Source organism: Elgaria multicarinata, chromosome 11, assembly GCF_023053635.1.
Source record: "Elgaria multicarinata webbii isolate HBS135686 ecotype San Diego chromosome 11, rElgMul1.1.pri, whole genome shotgun sequence".
NCBI classification, from domain to species: domain Eukaryota; kingdom Metazoa; phylum Chordata; class Lepidosauria; order Squamata; family Anguidae; genus Elgaria; species Elgaria multicarinata.
Genome location: NC_086181.1, coordinates 14,078,084 through 14,102,775, shown reverse-complemented (window position 1 = coordinate 14,102,775; position 24,692 = coordinate 14,078,084). Strand labels below are relative to the sequence as shown.

At 47.9% G+C, this 24,692-nt stretch overlaps 1 protein-coding gene across 1 annotated transcript; it reads right to left on the bottom strand.

Moving 5' to 3' along the window:
* Positions 1 to 468: 468 nt before the first annotated feature.
* Positions 469 to 14,777, bottom strand: NXPH3 (neurexophilin 3). The gene is made up of 2 exons (XM_063138743.1): positions 14,721 to 14,777; positions 469 to 1,212 (listed from the first exon to the last, which is right to left on the bottom strand). Exons 1-2 carry the CDS (start codon positions 14,775 to 14,777, stop codon positions 469 to 471), a joined length of 801 nt encoding a protein of 266 aa, XP_062994813.1.
* Positions 14,778 to 24,692: the final 9,915 nt, after the last annotated feature.

The following is a 24,692-nucleotide window of genomic DNA, read 5'->3' as shown; positions in this document are numbered from 1 at the left end:
CCCACCGATATTGGAACCGCTAGCCTCCACTGTTCAATACTTCTCCTGTGCCAGTTCCATTGAGAGCTTTGTCATAGAACTCCCTAGTGGATTGTGCTCCATGTTAAGTAGCAGTGATGGAAGGCAAGTGCGATTTGGATTTTCCATCTGGAGCACTCAGATGTTTTGGCCTGAGCATGTGCATGAAAGCAGGGTGGGGGAAGAGGTGTGTGGTTTTTTTCTTTTTAGGACTGAAGTGTTCCGAGGATGATATGTCCGTCCGTGGGTTCTCTCCACCTCTCCTTTGAATGAACTGTCTCCTAACAGAGGCCAGGTGCTTGTTGGTTTGTCTGGTACTGGGGAGAGAGAGGGCTCATCATTCTCCCTGCGGCCTCTGTTTCTTTTCTTTTCTTTCAGTTTCTTGTCCCAACCCCAAATCAAGTTGTACTTGGGGCGTGGGCCACTTCTGAGATCAAAAGAGGTACGCCGTCACCCAGAAGGGTAATAAGGAACATTGTTGTGATAGTTGTAGTCGGGACACACTTTCTGGACGAGCCTGTAGTCTATGCTGTAGAAGGTGATGTAAATGCAGATGACCTTGAAGGGCTTGGAGCAAACCCAGGAGACCTGGCTCTGTGTGTGGTTCAGGAAGCAGGTTTTGGAAGGGTCGTAAGTGCACAGGGTGGTCTTCTTGGCTTTGTCCACTTTCTCGTACTCCACCCGGCAGTTGAAGATCTTGGATTCTTTGGCCTCGATGAAGATCTGCTGCTCGAGATCAAACTCCACCGCCTTGTTGGGGGGCACCAGGCTGACGGAGATGTTCCCCTGCCCAGTGGAGTTGTGGCGGAAGAAGACGTTCACCGTGCCATTGCCGTGGTCTACCACTTTGCCGGTGATCAAGAGGTTCAGCTTCACCGTCTTGATGTTGGAGTAGAAATCGCCCCAGCCGAATATTTTCTTAATCCGACTGGGGCTGGTGATGGAGTCCCTTCGGCCGCGGGGTTTCACGCCTTGGCCCTGCTTGGACAAGCTCTCTAAGACATTCCAAAACTCTTGTGCATCAGAGGATGCCAACTCCAGCAGAGTCGTGTTCTGGAAGTGAGAAGGGGTCGTGGAGGACTTCAAGGCGAGTTGGCTTTTTTTCTTTTGTACCCGGGATCTTTGTTGTTCTTTGGGTGATTTTCCACTTTCTTCTTCCTCCTCTTCTGCTGTCTCATCTTGGCCGCAGATCACCTGCATGAAACAAGAAGAGATCATGACCTCATAGAACAGGGGTGTTGAACACGCGGGCCGAATTCCCTTTCAGAGAAGCTCTCAGGGGCTACATTCCACTGGTGGGCGGGGCTGAAGGCAAAAGGGGTGGGGCCAAAATGCCAGCCTATTTTAGCTTAAAACTTTTACTGCCAGGAATGAAGCCTTTTCAACCCTTTAGAATGCGTGTGTCTGTGTGTGACTTCTGGGAAACCCAGAAAATGGGGGAAATTAGGCAAGTGTTAGAATTTTCAGCTATGAGGTGGTATAGAAATGCAATTGTTGTTGATAATAATAATAATAATAATAATAATAATAATAATAATAATAATAATAATAGTTGTTGTTGTTGTTGTTTCTGTTTGGAAATCATGTCCTGTTGACTTTTTTCAAACAAACCTGTTGACTTTTTCTTCAAACGAACTATAGTTAAGATTAATCACAGTTTGCCAGGTCTGGATGACATGGAAAAGTGTTCTTGATCAAAAAATAGAAACAAACGCTTCCAAACTCTTCTCCGTGACCACCCAAGAGGAGATAAGGGGAGAGCTATAAACCCTGATTTATTGTAACAGCCAGTGAGGAGGCATCATCTAGGGGGAGTATCCTGGGCCCTAAGAGGCAGTAAGGCAGAACAATCGCAGCAATTTACGAAAGCAAAAGGTCTGATGCAGACATGGCCGATGGGGGTGCAGCAGAGCCAAGGCTTGAAGGGATGCCATGTTGATGCTGTTTGATTAGCAGGGATGCTGACATCATCTGCCACCCCCACCCCCCAGGCAACTCTATCCCCTCTGAGGTTAGCTGTAGTTTTCACAGGAGCTGGAGCAGGGGGGTGGGAATGAATTTCCCCAACAACAATTTCTCGTTCCTTGTTCTAAAGTAAAATATTTTGGGCTTGCCCTGGTCTTGAATGGGCGATTATGACTCATTAGCTTTCAGAGAGACCTTTTCCTGGTGTAGCTGAAAGCTGCTAGAACTGGGCTGTTGATACAGATCAACACCGCTGCCTGCAATTTTGGACTCTCCTTGGGGATGTGGCTGCCTTCAGAATTTACCACGACATCACTGACAGTAGAGCTGCAGGAACCAGAGTTTCAGGCAAGGTTATCCCAGTGCAGTGCTAGCAGATGTTGACCCTGTTCAGATGACACATGAAGCCACTGCGGTTAAGCACTTTGAGCTAAGCGTTATGGCTTAGCATGTTGTGTGAACTCTGGCTTAGTGTGTCATGTGAACCCTTCCTAACCTTGGTGGCTACATAACCATGGTTTAAACGCGCTCACTAACCATTTGCTGCAAAAGGGTTAGCGGCCTAACCATGGCTTAGCGGGTTATCTGAACAGACCCGTTGTGTCTTTCCAGGTGAAACATCTGTGATCTTCCTTCAAGCAGGAAGGCCTAGGGAAACCTGGAAGTTGCTCAGTTTGGGGTGGGCGGGGGGGAGGGGGGAATCAGCAGCCACCCATTTTTGAATCCGAACGTTCTGGAAATCCGATGCATCCTCAGCGTATCATTTTGGATGTGCCGCTGTAGTCCGTAAAGAGGGAACGGCCCATCGTCCACTCTGTACTTTCCTCCTAGCAGTCAATTTTGTGGTTCGTGGGTTTCTCAAATTGTCACAGTTAAGAGGAACGGTCTCTTTCCTTTCGGAGCCTCAGGGAGGCACCACCATGGAGCTTTTGCCACTGGCACGCTAATATTTATCCAATTAATCAGTGAAAGGCCAGGCACTTAATTGATTGAAAGACCTTTAATTGGTTGGCGGCTCTGGTGAACGCCTGAAAACGATGAAGCAAAGAGAGAGAGAGAGAAAGTTGTTCTGTGGAATCAAGTCTGGCTTGTGTTAACTGCAGCCTTCCTCAACCTGGGGCACTCCAGATGTGTTGGACTACAACTCCCAGAATGCCCCAGCCAGTCCAACACATCTGGAGCGCCCCAGGTTGAGGAGGGCTGTGTTAAGGGAATACCACCAGCACCAGTGAAAGATAGAGGGACACAGGAAGTGGCCTTGTACTGAGCCAGGGGCTGTCTACACACAGGGAAAGCCCCACAGTGCCTGTGAATCTGCGCCTCGTCGGTTAGATGACACAGGCACAGATTCGCAGCGACAGTGGGGCTTCCCTGCGATGCTGTGTTTTGAAAAAGGTGGGGATTTACCCCAACTTTTTCCAAGCTTAGGTTGATATACCAACTACGCCCTTATCTGGACAGAGATAGCCTAGCTACAGTTATCCATGCTCTGATAACCTCTCGCTTGGATTACTGCAATGCGTTATACATGGGGCTGCCTTTGAAAACAGTCCGGAAACTTCAACTGGTACAAAACAGGGCAGCACAGTTACTAACAGGGACTGGCCGGCGAGATCACATTACGCCAGTCCTTTTCCAGCTTCATTGGCTGCCAGTCCAGATCCGGGCCCAATTCTAAGTGCTGGTATTGACATTTAAAGCCCTAAACGGCTTGGGGCCAGGTTATCTGAAGGAACGCCTCCTCCCATATGTACCTACCCGGACCTTAAGATCATCTACAGGGGCCCTTCTCCGTGAGCCCCTGCCAAAGGAAGTGAGGCAGGTGGCTTCTAGAAGGAGGGCTTTCTCCGCTGTGGCACCCCAGTTGTGGAACGAGCTCCCCAGAGAGGTCCGCCTGGCACCTACACTGTACTCCTTTCGTCGCCAGCTGAAGACTTTTTTATTCACTCAGTATTTTAACACTTAATTTTAACTTAAATTTAAATTTTACTGTTTTAACTCTGTATTTTAATCTTTTATCAACTTTGCTGCGTGGTTTTATCCTGGTTGCGCTTTTTATACTGTATTTCGTAATTGTGTTTTTAACCTGTTGGGTGTTTTATTGTGGTTTTAATTTTTGTGAACCGCCCAGAGAGCTTCGGCTATTGGGCGGTATAAAAATCTAATAAATAAATAAAATAAATAAATAAATAAAGGGAGCAGTGTCAACATGGTGCTTCTGCTGTGTAATGTCACTCTGCGGCCAACCGGGGGCAAAGCCTTGTAGAAGGCGACCAGCGATTGTCGCCTTCAACCAGGAAGAGGGCGGGGGCAGCTCCAGGACCCAGATGGCCGCCCGGAAACCCTGTGCTCCCTCCTTGATATTGGGATTAACTGATGCCACCCTGGGAGAGGGAAAGTGTGGGGTTGAGGAGGGAGGCGGCGCCAACCTTGCGCCATGAAGACAGTCCCTTAGTCCATTGGTGCACCTGGCTCAGTATCTTCTACGTGACACTGGGCCATGGTCATCCGGGAAGCTTCCTCAGCTCTGCGTGGAGACACTGGGACTCTGCGTGGAGACACTGGGACTTGCAAGCAACGCAGGGGCAACACCACTGAGCCACAGTTCTTCTCAGAGATACTAAAATGAATGACAGAGAACACCGTCCCGGAAATATCCAACTGGCCAACGGAAGGCACAGGATTTCAGAATGGCCGTTGGAACACTGAAAACTCAGAAAGATCTGTTGCTTGCACAGTAGATGTCAGGATCATCCACAAATAGCCAAGGCCAAATCACTGCATTGAGATGGGTTGGATCCTTCACCCCGACCTGCAAAGCTCAGGATATAAAGCAACTCGCGGAGTCACTTCCCATTATGAAAGCAACCGATCACTCTGGGCTTAATATGGTCTGATACCTGTTCTGAAACCCACTGAATTTCTGTGGCTGTTCAGAGAGAACCGGTGTATTTCAATGGTCACCCTGTCACTTGGTTTAGTACAGCCTTCCTCAACCTGGGGCGCTCCAGATGTGTTGGACTGCATCTCCCAGAATGCCCCAGCCAGCTGGGGCATTCTGGGAGTTGTAGTCCAACACATCTGGAGCGCCCCAGGTTGAGGAAGGCTGGGTATGTCCCAGCCAGAGTTGGGGATGTTGAGCGGCAGAACACAGCATCTCAATGTATTCAGGATTAGCCCTAAACCCGAAGACATGTAAAGAGACGAGTGACACTGATTATGCACCAAGTGCACAGGATGGGCAATTGGGGGCCAAAGCTTCCCAACTCCACCACGCCTTTTTAGATGGTGCTGTTTAATCCCTGTGGGAAACTGCCATTCCACACTGAACTTTTCTACACGAGGCTGTTAATAGCTGTATCTATTTTCAGTTTTGTCACAGAATTGAGTTCCAAGCTTTTCCTTTCCTGATTTTCCTCCACATAACCTCTAAGTGGTGCTGTGCTACAGCAGAATATGGCAATGACACCAGTAGGAAGGTACCTTTTCTTTCGCTTTCAGAAATAATACTCCATTTCCCCCACGCTAAAGCAAAACAGGAAAGTGCTCCTTAAAAATAGAAGTGAAACTGGAGGGCTACAGCATCTTCTAAAAAAACCCCAAAACAACTGTGAGTAAGGAATCATGAGTGCTTTGTGTAGGAAAGCCCAATGCCTATGTTCTATTACAAGAATTTGCTAATTTGAGATTAATACTGAACAAAAGAATCCTTCCCAGAATCCTTAGTCTCTAAGCCCACGCACCCTGGCAGCTTAATTCCATGTGCTCAGAAGCAGAGTGAATTTAGCTCTGGCTGGGACTTTACAAAATAGCCCTGCCTGAGTAGTGTATTCACTTTGGTTGCTGCACTGCGTTTGGTTTATCACTTGAACTGGAAAAGGCATTGGATTCTCTGTGGAGAGTTTGTCCTCCTGGCATGCATGGGAGGAAGAGCTCCTAGTTGCGCTATGATTTGCCTTAGGCTCCCACCCTGCTCAGTCTGAGGCATTCACTGAGAAACAGCTGTGAATGAGGAAATTTAAATCCGTCCTTTGCCATATACTCACTAGATGGCCTTAAGTAAGCCTCTATGTCCCCTCATCTGATGATGATGATGATTATGATGATCCGGTTGGATCCAGACTTAATGATACTTGGAGTATGTCATGCCTAACTTAATTTCTATTTATTTCAATAGGTCTACTTTAAGTATGACTAAGTATGGATCGAACCCAATATTTACTGAGCACTTGTAAAGTACCTATTTTTTCTTCTTCTCAGCAATGCACAGGTATTGGTAAGATTTTTCCCTACACTCTAATAGTCACGACACAAAAGGAAGAAGGATTGGGGAGGGAAAAGGAAAGCAAGCGTTAGAGCAGCATCTCCTTCTCTGGCCAGTGGATGGGGTAGGCCAGTCTCGGTTCTAATGGGTATTCTTTCTAGCAGGGAAGGGTGTAGCCAGCTTGCTGCAGCTGCTCTTTCTTTGGCTGATGGATAGTGCCAGGGCGCCCTTCCTGGAAGGCAGGGGGTGCAGCCTCCCTGTGGCCCTTGCTCTCCCCTGGCCAATGGATGCAGCCAGAATGATCTGCCCTTCAGTTCTCCAGTGCCAAGGCAACAGGTAAGACTAACGTACCTTGTAGGGCTGTTGTAAGGATTACAAGTAGATAAAAGATGTGACGCGCTTTTGAAAGCTTGGAAGTGCTGCGCAAATGGTAAGCATTATTATTATTATTATTATTATTATTATTATTATTATTATTATTATTATTATTATTATTTTCATGGGACTGGAGCTCGGTTGAACAACTAGGACTCTGTTGTGGGGCATCTGAAAGAGAGGCTGCTTTGGAACATGTGCAGAGGAGCTTTCGTCGGGGCTGAGGGAAAAGGGCTTCGGCATCAGAAGGCACACAGCCTTGAGCCCCAAACCACCACCCCCTCCCATCTCTGCCTACAGGAAAGGAAGCCCTGCAGGAAAGCTGATCTAGAACCCAGTGCCGGCTCCAGGTTTTGGGGGGCCCTTGGGCAAGATGCTCTCCGTGGGCCCCCTCCTCAGTGAGTCTACCTTCTCCTGGCCATTGCCACCAGCTGCTGTTGCCCCTCCTCCTCCTCCTCTTTATCACCACTTGCTTGCTTCATAGGCAGAGCGCCTCTGAGCCAGGAGGCCGGGGCATCTGCTCCTCCTCCTTATCACCACCACCACCACCACCACCACCACCACTGGCTGGGCTAGAGCAAGAGGCAGGTGGCAATGGTGAGGCGGAGGAGCAACTCCAGGGGCAATTGACTGTGGGCCTCTGCTGGGGGTGTGGTCCCTCAGCAAGTGCCCGACCATGCCTACCATAGATGCTGGCAGTGCTAGGAGCTGTCTATCTGGAAGCACTCCGGGACAATATCTGTGAATATGCATTTTGGGACCTATTTTCATTATTATTATTATTATTATTATTATTATTATTATTATTATTATTATTATCATCATCATCATCATCATCATCATCATCATCATCATCATCATCATCTTTATACCACCCCATAGCTGAAGCTCTCTGGGCAGTTTACAAAGATTAAAAGACTGAACGTTAAAAATCAATATGCAAAATTTAAAACCATAAAAACAGCTAACGTTTAAAACAATTTTTAAACTCTCAGCCAGGCCAAAGATAGTTCTGGAGTCAGTTAAAACTCAACAGATGCTGTTAAATGCCTGGGAGAAAAGAAAAATCTTGAACTGGAGATGAAAAGATAACAATGTTGGTGCCAGGTGGGCCTCTTCGGGGAGAGTGTTCCATAATTGGGGGGCCACCACAGAGGAGGCCCTCTCCCTTGTTGCCATCCTCTGAGCTTCTCCCGGAGTAGGACCTTAGACGTTGAGTGTAGTGTACAGGTATGTTCATGTCGGGAGGTATTTAGTCTCAGAAAGATATTTAGTCTCAGAAATGCATTGATCAGAGAATACATTCAGGTCTGCTTATACTGGAATTCAGGTTTTCCTCCCTCTAGCCATATGGTTGTTTCGAAGCCCTAGTCACAGTTGGGAAAGCATCAGGGCCTCCTCCAGGTTTTTGAGGGGCCTTGGGCAAGACAACCTCAATGGGGGCCTTCCCTCTGCAAGTCTGCCTTCTCACCACCATTGTCACCGTATAACTGCCATTGCTCCTCCTCCTTCTCATCATTGCTACCATTTGCTGGCTTGATACTTACAGAGCCAGGGAACATGTGGGCATTGGCGTCTACTTAGGATGACCCTATGGAAAGGAGGACGGGGCTGCTGTATGACAGAAGAGGGAATTTCAGCAGTTGTCATTTGTATGCATGCAGCAGCTGGTGAAATTCCTTCTTCATCACCACAGTTAAAGCTGCAGGAGCCCTGCCCTCCTTTGTATCTGCTCACTCTAGTATAGCTCCTGCTGCTTTACCTGTTGTGATGAAGAGGGAATTTCCCCAGGTGCTGCATGCATACAAATAACACCCGCTGATGCAACTGTTAAAGATACAGGAGCCCAGTCCTCCTATCCATAGGATCACCCTGCATCTACTGCTCCTCCTGACCACCACTACCTTGGGCTGGGCCAGAAAAAGAGGTAGGTGAACAAACAGGCTACACTGGCGAAGAGGAGGAGCAACTCCAGGAAGGTCCCTGTTGGGCCATTGGGAGGTGCCCAACCATGCCAACACGTGATGCCGGCCACACTTCATGTCCAACTTTTGAGTCACTCGCCCTTGCTGGCTGTCTTTAAATCAAACCACAATAAGGCCAATAATTGCTATAGGAACATTAAGTGTATTTTTTTATGGTAAACATTGACATTGACTGGTCATAAGGGTTTTTTTGGGGGGGCAGCGGGGGTGGGGAATGGGCAGCCACCAGGAAGATTTAGCACACTGCAATTGTGCGTAGAATCAACACATGGGTGGAGGATGCACGAGCACATCTTCTGCCCTCCCCCACATCTATGTGCTGGTCCTACTGCCTGAGCAGAGCCTGCAGCTTTCCTAGTCTCCGCTCTTTGGTTCTGTGTGCAGTTGTTGCATGAAGAAGGGCTGCAGCATAGGAAAATTCTGGTATTTACTGGTAAATCTCAAGGACTTTCCAATGCCCTTGTTAAATGACCAAACCTCCCCATCATCTTCATCAACTCCCCAGTAAAAGATGACAGTTCAGAAAAGAGGATGAAACTTGGACATTTATCGATACGCATCAAGAGTGTTCTGACATTTCCCGGTGGCTTTTCAAAGTCTTTTAAGAATTGCTGGTAAAAGAACAACATACCTCATTTGACATTTACTGTAACATACACATTTGCAGTGCCGGCCCAAGACATTTTTTTAAAAAGGTTTGCTGTATTGCTTAGGCACGAGTTCGTGCCTTCATCTGGATCCTGTCCTATTCGTCTGCCCACACCCCTTACTTATGGTGCTGCCTGAAGCAGATCTCTTTCCTATATGGCTGGGGCAGGCCTGCTTACCTGCCTAATTTAAAAAAAACAAACAAACAGTGGAACATCTACAATAAAAAGAAAAGACAAGAAATGTCTCTATTTTTAGGTTTGTCCCAAGGTGTTTGCTCTCCATATGAGAACATTTGTGCCAGAAAACGGCAACCTCTGGATGTTTGGGATTACAACCCCCATTATCCCTGACCAAGTTGGCTGGGGCTGATGGGAGTTGGAATGCAACACCGTCTGGAGGGCATCACATTAGGGACATAGCCACCAGCTGCCCTCTGGCTTCCCCCTCCTAGTTTGCATTTATCCTAATACCATGTTAGGAAGCTACTTTGTCCAAGGTCAGACTATTTGTTCATCTGGCCCTGAATTGCCTATTCTGATGGGCAGCAACAGCCCCTTTCCAAGGTTTTGGGAAGATACCTTTTCCGTTGCCTGGTACCACTGCATCCTTTTTCTGGGAACTGCACAGCCACTGACCTCCCAGGCTTCCCCCGCCCCCATTATTATTATTATTATTATTTATTTATTTATATAGCACCATCAGTGTACATCGGTCAGAATCTTCAAATGAAACACCAGCACTGTATTTGACATGGGGCTCTTGGTATAGAACCAGCTTCCCCTGACCTGGCAGCCTCCAGATATGCTGGACTACAGCTCCCATTATCCCCTGGCTGGGGATAATGGGAGCTCTAGTTCAGGACATCCAGAGGGTGCCAGTTTTAGGAAAGCTTGTATAGAATAAGCTGCCATTTCCCTGCTGTACCACAAATGAAGGTTCAGGATGAAAGAGGACCGGGGGCAGACATTGGCCCAGGTTCCCTGCAAGGTCACATGTGCAGACGCCTGCGGCATCGTTGTCAGGATGACTAAAATGTGGGAATGTTGTATTACTCACTCTCTCCATCTGAGCACCATTGTTTATTCATTTATTTACTGGTGCCCTGCTTCTCAGAGGAAGGCAGAAGCTGGGAAGATACAGCCTGATGCCTGGCTTCTCAGAAGTAAGTCTCACTAAATTCAATGGAACTTGCTCCCAGGGAAGCATATAGAGAATTGCAGCCTAGGAGTGACATTTGAACAGATTTGTAGCTAAGTTGTGTTATGAACTTTGGTTTCTCACCACTCAGTCCAGCCTGCTGCTGCTGCATACAAGTTTGAAGGATTAACTTGATTCGCTTAAAAAAGAAACTAACATCTCTACTCGGTTTTCAATCTATAAAATGGGCGTAGTATTGGCCTTCACTTCAAGATGGCCATGCAGTCAAATGAGCCAAAGACTGTAAATAGTTGTATGATGATGAAGATGATGTAAAGAGTTATTAAAAATACTACTTCAAAAAGAAAAGTTGAGGATGTTTTTCTAAAAAAAGCAAGCACTACGCTGACCTCACTGGGGAAAATCAGGTCTACAGTTGGGTAAGACTGCAAACCTTTGCACACTTTCCAGTAGGTCCCAGCCAACTTTCTTGGGCTACTCACTATTTTTCAGCTCAGCCTACCTCACAAGGTTGTTGTGATGCTGACCTGAATACTGTTGGTAATAATAATGCTAAGTTGCAGTCTGATAACATTCCCTCTGGCAAGACAGGATTGCTCACCCACAGGGTAAGACTGATGGCTGTATTCAGAGAGACTTTTTTTGACTCCAGTTCTGAGTGGCTGTTTATGGGGAGTGAGTGGCAGTTGTATTGTACAGCTTAGTACACTTGCTTGAGCTAGACACTCTCTCGTGGATATCAGCCATGATAATCCAAAGGGAGACTCCATCGTTAGATGCATTGTGCCTTTGGATGCTTGGGGCCAAATAGGGTGTGGCTATTTTATGACATCATATACCCAGTTAATTTATTTATTTATTTATTTCATTTCTATACCGCCCAATAGCCGGAGCTCTCTGTTATTGGAAGTTCATGAGCTTCCAGTAACAGGATTTGGCAGACCCTCTGGCAACAGGCAGGTAGGCAAGAAAACCAAACAGTCTTATGTCCAGCCTTCAGTGATGACCTAGTCCAGCGGTGCTGAACCTTTTCCAGGCCAAATTCCATTCTGGAGAAGCTCACTGGGACCACAATCCAGTGGTGGGTGATGCTGAAGGCAAAAGGGGAGAGGCCAAAATAATTAAAAAATCCAGTGTATTCTAGCTTCAACCTCTTACTGCCAGTATCTAAGTCTTAGAAGAGGCATTTCAAACCTTTAGAATGGCGGGGTGGGGGCGGGGACTGCACAAAAGCCAGGAAAATGCCAAAGGATCGGTGATTGGGGAAACGGGGGTGGAGCCATCCGGGGAAACTCGGAGGGCCAGATTTGGCCCCCTGGGCCTGAGGTTGTGCACCTGAAGTTCTGTTGGTATGAAGATGAAAAGAGTGCAGGTGAACATGTTGGGAAGTGAGCCACTGTATTGTGCCAGGACTGTTGGATCTACTAGGAGGCATGGGTTCACCAGATATCCCCTGCCCCTCTCTCGTGGCCTCAGTTTCCTCATCTGGAAAATGGGGGCAGGAATTGCTTGGGGCATTTGCTTTTTGTTTTTTAAATCCATTTTTCCTTAAACAACCCAAACAACTTAACAAATATAAAAAAAACACTATAAAAATTATCACACAAAGAGCCCTTTCCATTATTATTATTATTATTATTATTATTATTATTATTATTATTATTTAGCTCACCAGAACATTTCATCCATGCAGACCTGATTCAATTAAAAATCACTCAAAGCTTTCTGGAATAAAAACCACCTCGCAACATCTTCTAGATGAGCAGGCAATGATGGAAGAATCCCCAGGCAGAGACAGTTCAAACCTTCCCCCCCCCCCATGTAAAGACCCTGCTCTACGGAGCTGTGCCAGTTTGATCGAGGGCATCCTGGCACAGCATTTATCTCCGCACCCACCCCACCCAGATCTGAAGGGGCAAAAGGGTTCTGCTCTATAGGGATGGGGGTGGGTGGGAGGAGCGGGATTTCACACACACACACACACACACACACACACACACACACACACACACACACAGAAGGCAGGGGTTCAATCCGTGGCATCCACTCTCAGGCCAGATGTTTGGGAACTACCTCTACTTGACGTCCTGGAGGGACTGCTACGAGTTAGAGCAGATAATACTTGGCTGGCTGAACCAACAGTCTGACTCAGTACATATGTTTACCCTAGTAGTCCATCTCCTGGCTCCTTCCAAGTCTGATTTCTATATTTATAGCAAGCGAAAGTGAGTGCCCCCTCCTCTCTCTCCCCCCCCCCGCCCCCCAGCCAGGGTGAGAGAGTCACAACCCTCCTCCTTGATGTAATTTCATCTATCTAAATATCTGCAGGTCTGAAAGGGTCCATCGGCTGGCACAGAAGATAAGCTTTAAAAAAAAAAGGAAAGAAGGTGGCGGAGCAAGGGACCAGGTAGGAGGCGAGTACCGAACCCTGCCAGGCAAACCCACCTTCTTCAGCCCAGCTGCCAACCCCCTGCGCCCGCAGCATTTGGAGGGAAGATGTATCTTCCCCAGCTCCGCAGGGATTTCAGGGCGCTCGGCTGCCAAAGAGAACTCCGGGCTCGTTTCCCTGTGGACGGGCAATGTTTTTTGTGTGCAAAGAACAACAGAACGATTGGGGACAGCGGATAGCGGCTGCGAGGTCTGGTCTGTGCGCACGCCTGCACCACAGAGCCGTGGGTAGGGAGGGTCCAACAGGTACTGCCTGAGCAGCTTGTCCCAAAGACCCCCTGCAATCCCCCTGGGACAGCTTCTATTTTCAAAGACTAGACAGGGCGGTGGGAGGCTGAGGAAGGAGTGTCTTTTCCCTCTGCATGGGAAAGTATGTATTTATTCCTGATCGGTGCAAATCCAAAGCATCTGATCTCCACCCCTCACATATAAACACTGCTCGTAAAATCTCAGAATAATCCCCACCCCTGGCTTTTGGAGGAAAGCAGCCTAGGACGTCACCTCTGGGGCATCAGAGTAAGCCTTTCATCTTCACCCACTCCCGTGAGTTAGCATCTATTGAACTCGCAGCTCCAGAGCCTCAGGTACCAGGGTTTTTTAAACATCAACCTTGCGGCTGTGCGTCTTGCTATTGACTGATGCAAACGCCTCCTCTCTGTTCGGGGCTGAACCATGATGCCGGCTTTTGGACCTTGTCCCGTCCCTAAGGCCTGCTTTGCTCGTTAATTTTGGGAAGTTTCGGCAGCCGTTTATTAAAAGGGGGCAATTGGGAGCTAGCGCATCTCACAGAGGATCGCTGGAAATGGTTATTTGTTGCTGGCGAAGAATTGATTCGGATCGGCCCGGGGCTTTGGAGCTGCGTTCAAATCTCTATGCAGTCAGAAAGCTCGCTCAGCGACCTCAGCCATCTCGACTATTCATTTTCTCTTCAGCTGCTTCCTCTTGCGTCCCACTGGGTTTGGGAGGATTTTTTTTCTTTTCCCCAGCCCGGTGAGTTGAACCTTCTTCATCCCCTCTTGGGAGTGCCTTAAGTAGAGGCAGGATTTTGGGTGGCCTCCCAGTTTCCTTCAGAGAAACTAGCAGGATGGGCAAAGGATCTGACTGCTTGCCATAACAAGGATTTCATCGTCTGTCTGTCTGTCGTCATCCCCACCCCACTAGATTGGCTGGAGGTTATTTAGCTTTCCCTGGACGTGTGTGGCTGGCTCACTTGTGGCCTGGCTCACTTACTTAAGCCAGCTGGAATTATTTGCTCTGCAAACTCCTTGGGGTGATGCCACTGCTCTCTCCTCATGGGGCTCTCTGTTTGGGGTGTGTGTGTTAAAGACTTGCCATCTCTCCCTCCCGCTCCGTACCCTTAACTGCAGCTTGACACAAACCAGGAGAAACTGCTCCCGGCTTGAAAGAAAGTCATCGGATAAGCTCCAGCTGCCAGATCTATCAGGCTGTTGTTAAAGGCACAAGACCATAAAACAACAACAACAACAACAGTTTATCATGCATGGACAGTCCTGCCTAAGCGTGTGTGTGTGTGTGTGTGGACTAGATGGCCTCTGGATTCCTCCCACATCTATGACCCAGCTGTCAAAGTTGATGAGAAGACAATGCAAGACGAGGCAAAACACAGTGCATTCGAAAGAAAAGTGCTACGGAGACAGCGGACCATCAAACTGCTCCAACATTACGGATGGTAAGGCAACCGTCAGTCTGAGCTGACCCTTGGCTTTGCCTTTGGGCATCTGCAAGGGCATGTCACTATTCTCTCTCTCTCTCTCTCTCTCTCTCTCTCTCTCTCCTCTTCATCATCATCATCATCATCATCACCCCCCCCTTTCCCCCATCCATCGGTCACTCACCAGCAGATATATGCTCCCCTGGATGAGAAATATGAAACAGCAACGTGTTAGCTGCATTTTTCAGCCTCTTCTTTCTCCTGCTATCGATATCTGGTCAATCTGTTGTGCCTCCTCTTCCTCCTCCTCCTTTCTGTTGTTGTTCTAATCCGGCCTCCTAGGTCCCCCCCATTCCAGCTTCTGCCTGGGCAGCCTCTTTCCAGCCAGGCATGGGCAGAATGGACCTTTTTCACCCTCTGCAGCTGGAGACCTCCATGTGGCTGCCTCCTGGCTGCTCCCTGCTTTGCTGGAGACTCTGGTAAAACTCACTCTAGCCTTTCTCTCGCTCGCTCGCTCTCTGCTCGCCACTAGCTCCCTCCCACTGACAGGTGCCACCGCTGGAGTCTCGCCTTAACCCTTGCCTTGCCTGCCGGCAAACTTAGAAACTCCGCGTCCGCACAGGAAAGTTGGCTTCCTCTGGAAGAGGACAGAGGTCTGGCTAGCTTGCACAGATAAGGCCAGTGATCCAGGAAAGAAGGCTGAAGGTAGGCAGGAAGGTGGGGAGGGAGGTTGAGGCTGTGGAATCCCCCAAGAGAGGTGCCGGATGAATTCGACAATCCTGTTTCAGAGCTTGAAGCAGGATGTGAAAGCAGATGTTGTCGTTGGGTGTGTGTGTGTGGGGGGGTAAATTTTGCTTTAGGGTGACATCTGCTGAAGACAGGGGTCTTACTAGGCCTGGGCCCACAGATCTATTCCCCACCATCTGGGATCAATTCCCCAGAGCCCCAAATGTCCAATGATGGTGATCGAATATTTTTTCTCTCAACCTAATTGCCACGCAGGAGGGCAGTTTTCAAAGGGAATTGCAGCTTGGGAGAGAAGGGTTAAAAAAAAAAACCTTCACCCACTGCAATGCTCCCCCCTCCCTCAACACCCCCCCCCAAGGCAATAAAACTTTGAAAGAAAATCTTCCTATGGGTGCATGGCGATTAAGCTTGCGGGGGGGGGGGACGCTTCCATTGATGCCAGTGGAAAGATGGGGTTCTGAATCGTTCAGGCGCCTGGCAATGCTGAGAAGGCTCCTGAGTTGGGTCAGGGCTTAAATTGAGCTTAAGATCCAGTTCGGAACCTGTTTTCAAGGCCAAGGTTTGTTCATAGAACATCTGGAGTTAGGCGGTGCAACAGGCTACCTGTGAAAACATGCAGCTGTAGACAAGCAACTGCAAGTGTGGGATTAGGGGTAAGGGCTTCCAAGATTGCAGGTATGACTTCCAAGTAGCCTTCAGAACCACCATGTTTTGTCTTCCAAAAAGAAAAGCAAAAGATGATGGATAAGCATATGAAAAAGGCAGTGGAGCAACCCTCTGGAATCGGTCTTGAATCCCAGGGTGGTTTCTGCAAGGATGAACATAGGAAGCTGTCTTACGCTGAGTCAGGCCATTTAGCCCAGTATTGTCAACACTGACTGGCAGCAGCTCTCCAGGGTTTCAGGGAGGATTTTTCACCCTGCCCTACCTGGAGGCACCTAGGATCAAACCTGGGACCTTCTGCTTGCAAAGAAGGTGCTTTACCACTGAACTACAGTCCAGACGTTTTAGACCTTGAGATGGAGAACCCAAAGGACACCGTCTCCCACTTTTTAAACATGGGCCCCAATCCAACAAGACATTCTTTCCAAAGCCTCATTGGGATGAACCACGCTCTTGTGTAGCTCCGATTCATTTCAATGGGGCTTGGGCAGGAGAAGTTCCCACCAGTGGGTTGTGCCCATATGAAAATCGCCTTCAGTTTAAATTAAATTCAGTTGGTGGATCCTTTTCCTTTCTTTTCATTTTTTCAGTGAGGGTTCCTCCATTTTTCTTTTTGTTTTCAGTTTAAATTAAGCTGTTTCCCCCAGACAGAAGGATTGTCCTGTTCCTGGTTTTGGTCCAGCTTTTGTGCTGCTATTTGATTTGTTGGTGGGTTTTGTTTGTTTTGCTAACTGATATTTAATTGTATTTCTATGCATCTCCCTCATCCATCATGCCACTTTAAGCATCCTTTTGGGGTGAAAATGTGGCTTATGCATGAATAAGATGAATCATAATATGGGACTGATCCATCTACCTGCCTGTCACACTTGATGGTGGCACCCAAGTACACTGCTTAAGGCAGCTGCCTCGCCTCGTTTCGTGGGAAGGGCACCTCTGGACTTCAGGGGTAAATTGACGAATTTAGATGGGGATTGTGAAGTGCGTGAGTCTGGAGGGAAAAGAAGACACTTAGGCTGTATCCTATTCTGGAGAGAGGGTTCAGCACCTTGGACAGCTCCTTCAGAGTTCCGGCTGCTTCTGAATGAAAGCCAGAATGGATTCACAGCCCCACCGAAATCAAAGCCACCAGCTTCACCAAGGACAAGTCTTATATTAGTCTAGTCTAGGCAGAGGCCACCAGTGAGGGAGGAAGCAGCAGCCGGGCACCTCTCCACCGTGCCTGGGTCCAGCTCCAGCTGAGAGCCCCCTCCCTCCTGCTACCAACTGTCTCTGCAGAGGCCACCAGTGAGGGAGGAAGCAGCAGCCAGGCACCTCTCCACCGTGCCTGGTCCAGCTCCAGCTGAGAGCCCCCCTCCCTCCTGCTGTCACCTGTAACTGCTGAACTTTCCAACTAAGATTGTAGTGCCTGAATTTCCTTTCCTTTCCCCCCTCCTTCTCCTCCCTCCCAATCTCCTTTCCTTTTGTGTCATGTCTTTTAGATTGTAAGCCTGTGGGCAGGGACTGTCAAGAAATACTTTTGTAAGCTGCCATGAGAGCCTTTTTTGGCTGAATGGCGGCATAAAAAAAAATCCTTAAATAAATAAATAAAAAAATAGTCTTGTAAATGGGAAGAGCATAAAACTTCCTATTTCCCTGCCTAGGCGCTAAGACAGAGTTGGGTCACCTGTGCTGATCCACATGTTCTTGGACTGCAATGGCCCTCACCTCTGACCATTGGCCATGCTGGTTGGGGCTGATGGGGTTTGGAGCCCAACAACCTCTGGCAGGCCACAAGTTCTCCAGCCCTGCAATGCCACCTACTCCTGTGTGCTAGACCGGAAACCAGAGTTTGAAGACGAAAGGCAGTGATGGGCCATCCTTCTCTGAAAGGATGGGGCCATGCTGCTTAAGGCAACGGCAGAAAATGGCTGCCCTGAAAAGGCCCCTGGATCTTTAAGAAAGGAGGAGGAGGGAGAACTTTGGCAGATGCAGCTTTTTCCATCGCAAAGCAGCAATCGCGGGGAGAGGCTTCACCAAGTGGCTTTCCTCTCTCTCTTTCCGTGCCAGCCCTTTGTGGTCCCAAGGGGTCTTCTGTGGAGTTTGAGCTGGAGGTGGCAGATCTGGATCACTCCATAATGGGCGGTGGTGGCAGTATAGGGGAGATAGCCCATCCTACCTTTCAAAGTCAGGTTTTGGGAAAAGAGGAAAACCAAGTTCTTACAGGGTCCAAAAGTGATCTCTGGAGAAATTCTTGCTGATTAGTATAAACAATGTTTTATGATGTTTTAGCTGCAATCAAAGGGAAGTGCAGGGTTTTCCCCCCCAGAGCCTCTACATCATGGAGATAGGGACATGTGGCCCTCCAGATGTTTTGGCCTACAACTCCCATCATGCTTCACCATTGGCTATGCTGGCAGAGGCTGATGGGAGCTATAGACCAACACGTCTGGAAGGCCACAAATTGCTCTATGTCCAAGAAAGGAGTTGGACTTTCATTAAGACAAAAAAGAAAAGAAAAACGTTGAGGGTTGAGACATTTGGGTAGGTAGACAATCCTGAACTTGATCGACTGATGGTGTCACTCAGTCTAAGTGCCCCCTTATTTATTTCTGCCTGCGATGCAGCTGTTGAATGCAGAGGAGTCTCTGTCAGGAGAAGCGATGGCATTCCTAGGGGAAAAAGCCAGCAACGATACCTGATGTCTAATTTGTGTGCAGCACCTTCTAGAAGGGAGGTCACTGAGCATCTCAAATGGCAGCACAGCTTGATAGCGCCTTTTTCTTTTTAATTTAGTCAAGCTTTATTATACAGCCAAAAGGCATCGCAGTACTACAAAGACGATCGGTCAAAAGCAGAGACCAGCAATACAAATGTAAATGGGTTGGGCCCACACCAACATCCAGACAATTCATCACTCTTGCTTATTGAAAAAACAAACACATGAAAGTGTTGGGTAGGTTCCCAATTCTCTCCCATTGCTAAATCTCAGAACTGTTTTCGGTGTAAGGGATGCACATTAATTGTGCAAATATAAAAATATCCAACTGGATTGCATAAATTAGGGATGTGCTCCGCTTCTAATCGGACCGGCAAATTAGAAGCGGAGCGGGGGGCTTCGCCTGCCCTTAAGGCAGAGGCGAAGAGGATTGGGGGGCCGGCGGTGCGTGGTGAAGAGGATCGAGGTGAAGGCGGATCCTTCGCCTCGATCCGGAGCTCCGCTGGAAAGGTAAGTGGGGTTTACCGGGCCCTGCCGCTGTCGCCCATGCAGCGACGGCGGCAGGGCCCGGTAACCCCCCCGCCCTCCTCTCCCTTACCTGCCTCCGTCCGTGGTCCGTCGGCTTCTTCAATTGAGCCTGTGGTTCAACCAGGAAGTCTGGGCCGCTTGCGACCCAGACTTCCTGGTTGAACCACGGGCTCAATTGAAGAAGCCGACGGACTGCGGACGGAGGCAGGTAAGGCCCCCCTCTCCCTTGGTCCCTTACCGGGCTCTGCCGCCGTCGCCCCTAGCATAAATGCTAGCATACCCCTAGCATAAATGCTCAATCCAGGGGTGAGCAAATTGTGGCTCTCCGGATGTTGTCGGCCAGCAACTCCCTTCAGCTCCAGCCAGCATGGGCACCAATTTGGATGGCTTTAAAATGGGGTTAGATACATTTCTGGAGGAAAAGGCTACCGGTGGCTACTAGTCCTGACAGCTATGTGCTACCTTCAGTAGCAGAGGCAGTAAGCCTACATGCACCAGTTGCTGGGGAACATGGGTGGGAGGGTGCTGTTGCACTCGTGTCTTGCTTGTGAGTTCCTGGTTGACAGCTGGATGGCCACTGTGTGAACAGAATACTGGACTGGATGGACCCTTGGTCTGATCCAGCAGGGCTCTTCTTATGATGGGAAATGTAGTCCGACGACATCTGGAAGGCTGCAAGTTGCTCATCCCCTGGAAGACCTCCCAACATACAATTTCCTGGAAGCTCTGACCTCAGCCTTCCACAGCCTGGTGCCCTCCAGATGTGTTGGACTATGACTCTGGAAGCTGGCTGGGGGATTCTGGGAGTTGGAGTCCAATAAATCTGGAGGTCACCAGGTTGAAGAAGGCTGTGTCTTACCCCTTAATACTAGATGCTGGAGAGCCTTTGGGGCTAGTTCGTAATTGCTCTTAGATGGCCCAAAGAGACTCTGCCACATGTACAGAGGCAGGTCTCTGTTTTGGCATCACCCAGTTTCTGGGCTGAGGGCTGACACAGAAAAGGGTTGGGAGATAAGCCCCAGTGAGCCCTACTGGGCAACCTGAACCAGAGATATGCCCCGGGTTTATGGGCCTGGTGTTGCTATGAGGAATGCTCCCTGTGTCTCTAGTACATGGGTGGGGGAACCGGTGGCCACCCAGATGTTGTTGAATGACAACTCCCATCACCCTCACCATTGGCCATGCTGGCTGGGGCTGATGGGACATCTGGGTGGCCACAGGTTCCATACCAGCAGCTTGGCAAGGAGCTCCCCCTTCTCTGCGTTCTTGGGAGAAGCTCCCCCGCCATCGCCAGCCTGTCCTCCGATTCAAGTTCTCCCTTCCAGTTCCGCAAATGGCTTCCCTCTCCTCTTCTGCAGTCCTGGGCCTTCTGCTCACCAGACCTCCTCTGCTCTCACTTACTTCTTCCCTATTCCATCCCCACTACGCATTAACCAACCTTGGATTTCTTTATTGAATCTTGCCTCTCTCTTTTTTTTTAATCCATATGGTTTATCACATTATTTCCAACACAAGTATCCTCTCTCTGCGAAGAAAACAACATTGTCATTCAGCTTGCAACACTAAATTCTCATCACACACACAAGCACACACACACCAACCCCGAAGTGGGCAGATGGTAGACTTCTAAATGTTTGAGACTGCAACTCCCACAACCCCTTGCCAGCATGGCCGATAGTCAGGAATGCTGGAAGTTGAAGCTCAAAACATCTGGAGACCTACTTTCTGCCCTTCCTTGCTTTAGGTGATCATTTCACTCATTCAAGGAATTTAGAGCAAGTATATAATGACTCTGCATTTGTCTGTTGTTATTTATTTATTTGATTTATTTATTTATTTATTTTATTACATTTATGTATCGCCCCACAGCCGAAGCTCTCTGGGCGGTTTACAACAATTAAATTATTTGATATAATGACTCTGTATTTGTCTCTCCAGATGTGCTGGACTACAACTGCAGCATTCCCAGGGCTGTCTGGGGGGATGCTGGGAGTTGTAGTCCAGCACATCTGGAGGGCACCAGGTTGGGGAAGTCTGATCCATGGGGAGGGACAGGAGGTAGCTCAGCTCTGGCTTTATGTGCAGAATGCCCAAGGTTCAATGCACGGCATCTCCAGCTTAAAAGGATCAGGTAGAATGCAATGAGGGAAGATCTCTGCCCTGTGATCCTGCACACCAACTGCATCAGACTTGGGCACTTTGCCCAACCTGGTGCCCTCCCACTGTTTTGACTTCAATTCCCATCATCCCTAGCCTAGGAATGCTGGGGGTTGTAGTCCTAAACATTGCAGGGCACTAAGTGGGGGAAGGCAATACTGGTGGATTAAGTGGATCTGCCCTGAAGTAAGGCAGCTTCAATGCACAGCACCTAGCACACAGGCACTAAGCCACAGTGGCAACAGAAATGATTGATCCAGATCTGAAGCCAAGCTAGGAATTGGGTGAAAGACTCTGAGGTCAAAGGAAAGAAAATAAACAGGCTGGCTTAGTGGGGATCATCAGTGCACCTTCCCTAGAGCATGTGGGGTTGTAGTAAAGGAGATGATACCTCTAAACATGTGCAGAGTTTCTTCCTCTCACAACTGAGGAACTACAAGCCATCCCTCCACCCTTGAAGAAGAGTGTTCCGGTCATAAAAAGTTTTGAATCCAAATACCATAGTGAGTCAGGGGTGTGGTGGTAATTTTTATAGTGCAGGAGTTCATCATGACAATCCCCACAGCCATGCTCCGAGGGGAGTAAAAAAGAAAAAAGAAAGACATGCAGGCAGCTGTGCTGATCCATATCAGCAACCCAGTTCTAGGAGTTTTAATCTGCTAGCATTATTTATTTATTTATTTATTTATTACATTTCTATACTGCCCAATAGCCGGCGCTCTCTGGGCGGTTCACAAAAAGGTCTTTAGGTCTTTTGTAAAGCTAATGGGACTTAATTGCTCATTTAAGATAACCAAACCATCCCAAAATACTTTAAATCACAACATGGAACAATATATATTGTTTCTGGAAAAATCCATCCCCCTCCCACCCCAGGTACTGTGAGGATTACAACATAATTCAGGGAGAACAAGGAATTCTGAGGGAGGTGGCAGATGACACCAGTGACCCTGCTAATGAAAAAGTCCCGGTGCTGCATCCCTGTGAACCCCTGGTTGCACTACACCACTGCTCTTAGTAAGAAGTGACAGCTTGCACCTCTGGCCCTGCTCCTGTGCTTTTTAGGCACTCTGAGATGGGCAGAAACCCAACAGGTAAAGCCTTCCGCATCCCTGACATGGCACCAGTCACATTTTTGCTAATCATGCAGCTATTACAGGCACAGGAGCTCTGCTAGGGGAGAAAAAAAAAGATGCCACCCTGAATGCTATTAATATTTCAGCACATCATTAAGCCCGCAATTCATATTTTATAAGTGGGGTTGCCCAGAGAGGAGCCTTGCACACTCCCAAAGGCATCAGGTGTGACTTTTCCTGTCACTAGAGGGCTGTGATGAGGAAAGCAGCACCTGTTGAATTTTCTTTCCTGTGGAAGTTTGTAAGGTACAGAGACCCTTTCAACATCTGAGCCTGGCCACCCTATGTATAAATTAAAGTTGCCCCTTAAAAACAAAGAAATGCCCTGATTCTGTGTCTTTAACAACAGACCAACCTGCAGAAATGTAGGAGGAGACGTTTCCCTGGCACCGATATGAATGGTAGGCAAGGCTTTGAGGGTCAGCCGTCTGTTAAATGTACAAGAGCAATAAAACGTTGGTAAGTCTATTTATAAAGAGAATTAAAAATAAGACTGCAGAGAAGGAGGCGGCACTTTGAAAACTAACTGACCTTGACAGAAAGTCTCTGGCAAATATCATCTGGCAGGTTTATTTATTTATCTTAAAGGTTTAATTTTACCTTGGTGCAGGCACAGAAATAATGCACAAATACCTGCCTGCCGTTTTTAGCTGAACTAACTGGCCCTATTACACCTGCTCCTCTTTCCCCTGTGTGGTCCCGCGAGGATACTTTGGAAAGGTAGCGCTAGCAAGTGATGCTGGCTGGTGCAATATTTCATCACAAACTATTTCACCTGTTGGTTGGCCTTGAGAGAGATTTAAAAACCCCTTCGGCTTTGAAGAGCATTCAGAGGGCAGATGGCACAGGTAAGTGGTGACTGGGTTGGACTGGTGTAGAGTAAACAGAAGTAAGAAACAGAGAGAAAAAGAAAGGTTTTTTTTTTAAAAAAATGTATTACTCAAAGCAAGACTAATGCTGAGACTAGAGAGAAAATGAAGTAGTTTTATTTATTTACTTTTAACATTGAGAGGATATGGTAGGGTGGGGGCCAACCCTATCTGTAGTCTTTCATTCTGAGATTCCTGTGGAGGAAAGAACTTAATTTCTCACTATGTCCCCAATGTAGTGTTGCTCTGAGGCATTGTGGGAAATTAAAATGGCAGCTAGAACCAGCTGCCTGGTGCTGGTTGAAGCATCAAGCCAGATTTATGTATTTTTAAAATAGGCCTCCACAGGGTCGACACCGATGGTGTGTCCTGCCAGATTGCTGGATGCCTGCCAGTTGCCATGTGCTGATGCCAGCAGCCCTGTCCCTGAGGCAGAAAATCCCATATGGCAATAAAATAATAATAATAATAATAATAATAATAATACATTTAATATCCAACATTTGTACTCTTTTATGAAACTTCAAATCAGCTGCCTGAGGCAGCCGCCTCACTTCACCTAAAGCAGCTTTCCCCAGTCTGGTACCCTTCAAATGTTTTGGGCTCTGACTCCCATCATCCCTGACTTCTGGCCATGCTGGCTGGGGTTGATGGAAGTTGTAGTCCAAAATGTCTGTTGAGCACCATGTTGACCTAATGGTAAGGTTGTCCCTGCCTGGAATTTTGTATATTATTATTATTATTATTATTATTATTATTATTATTATTATTAGAATGCAATGCAGGAAGCAACGCAGTGACTGTACCTTTTTTTATACTTCTGAGGCATCAAAACAAGAGTGGATTCTCTGTGCCTCTGGAACAGAGGATACACCCTCCAGGCGCTCCTGCCGCCTTTCCTTCTAGAAACGAAATACTGAATATTCTGAGCAGATGTTTTTACAGAGCTCTCTATTTAAACTTTTCACACCTTTCCTGACTGTCTACCCATGAGTTTGGTGTAATTGTAGTGCTTGTGATCTCTCGTCTCCCTTTCTCTTTCTCTGAAAATGGCTGCAACGGTATGGGTTGGATCAAGACTTGGCCATGCTTGGAGTAGACCCATGAAAATCAATGAGCCTTAAGCTGGTCAGGACTAAAGACCCATTAAATTCAAATCCAAGTATGACTAAATCTGGATCCAATCCCATATTGTGTAAGCCTCGGTAGGATGGAAAGCAAAGAGGGGAATACTTTTGGCCTTCCCTGACCAAGCTGTGGGACAAGAACCTATGAATCCCCTGCAAGGGATAAATGTTGAATTCAAACAGGAAAAAGTTATCGCCACTGGACAAACCTATCTAGCCAGGCTGTGGCTT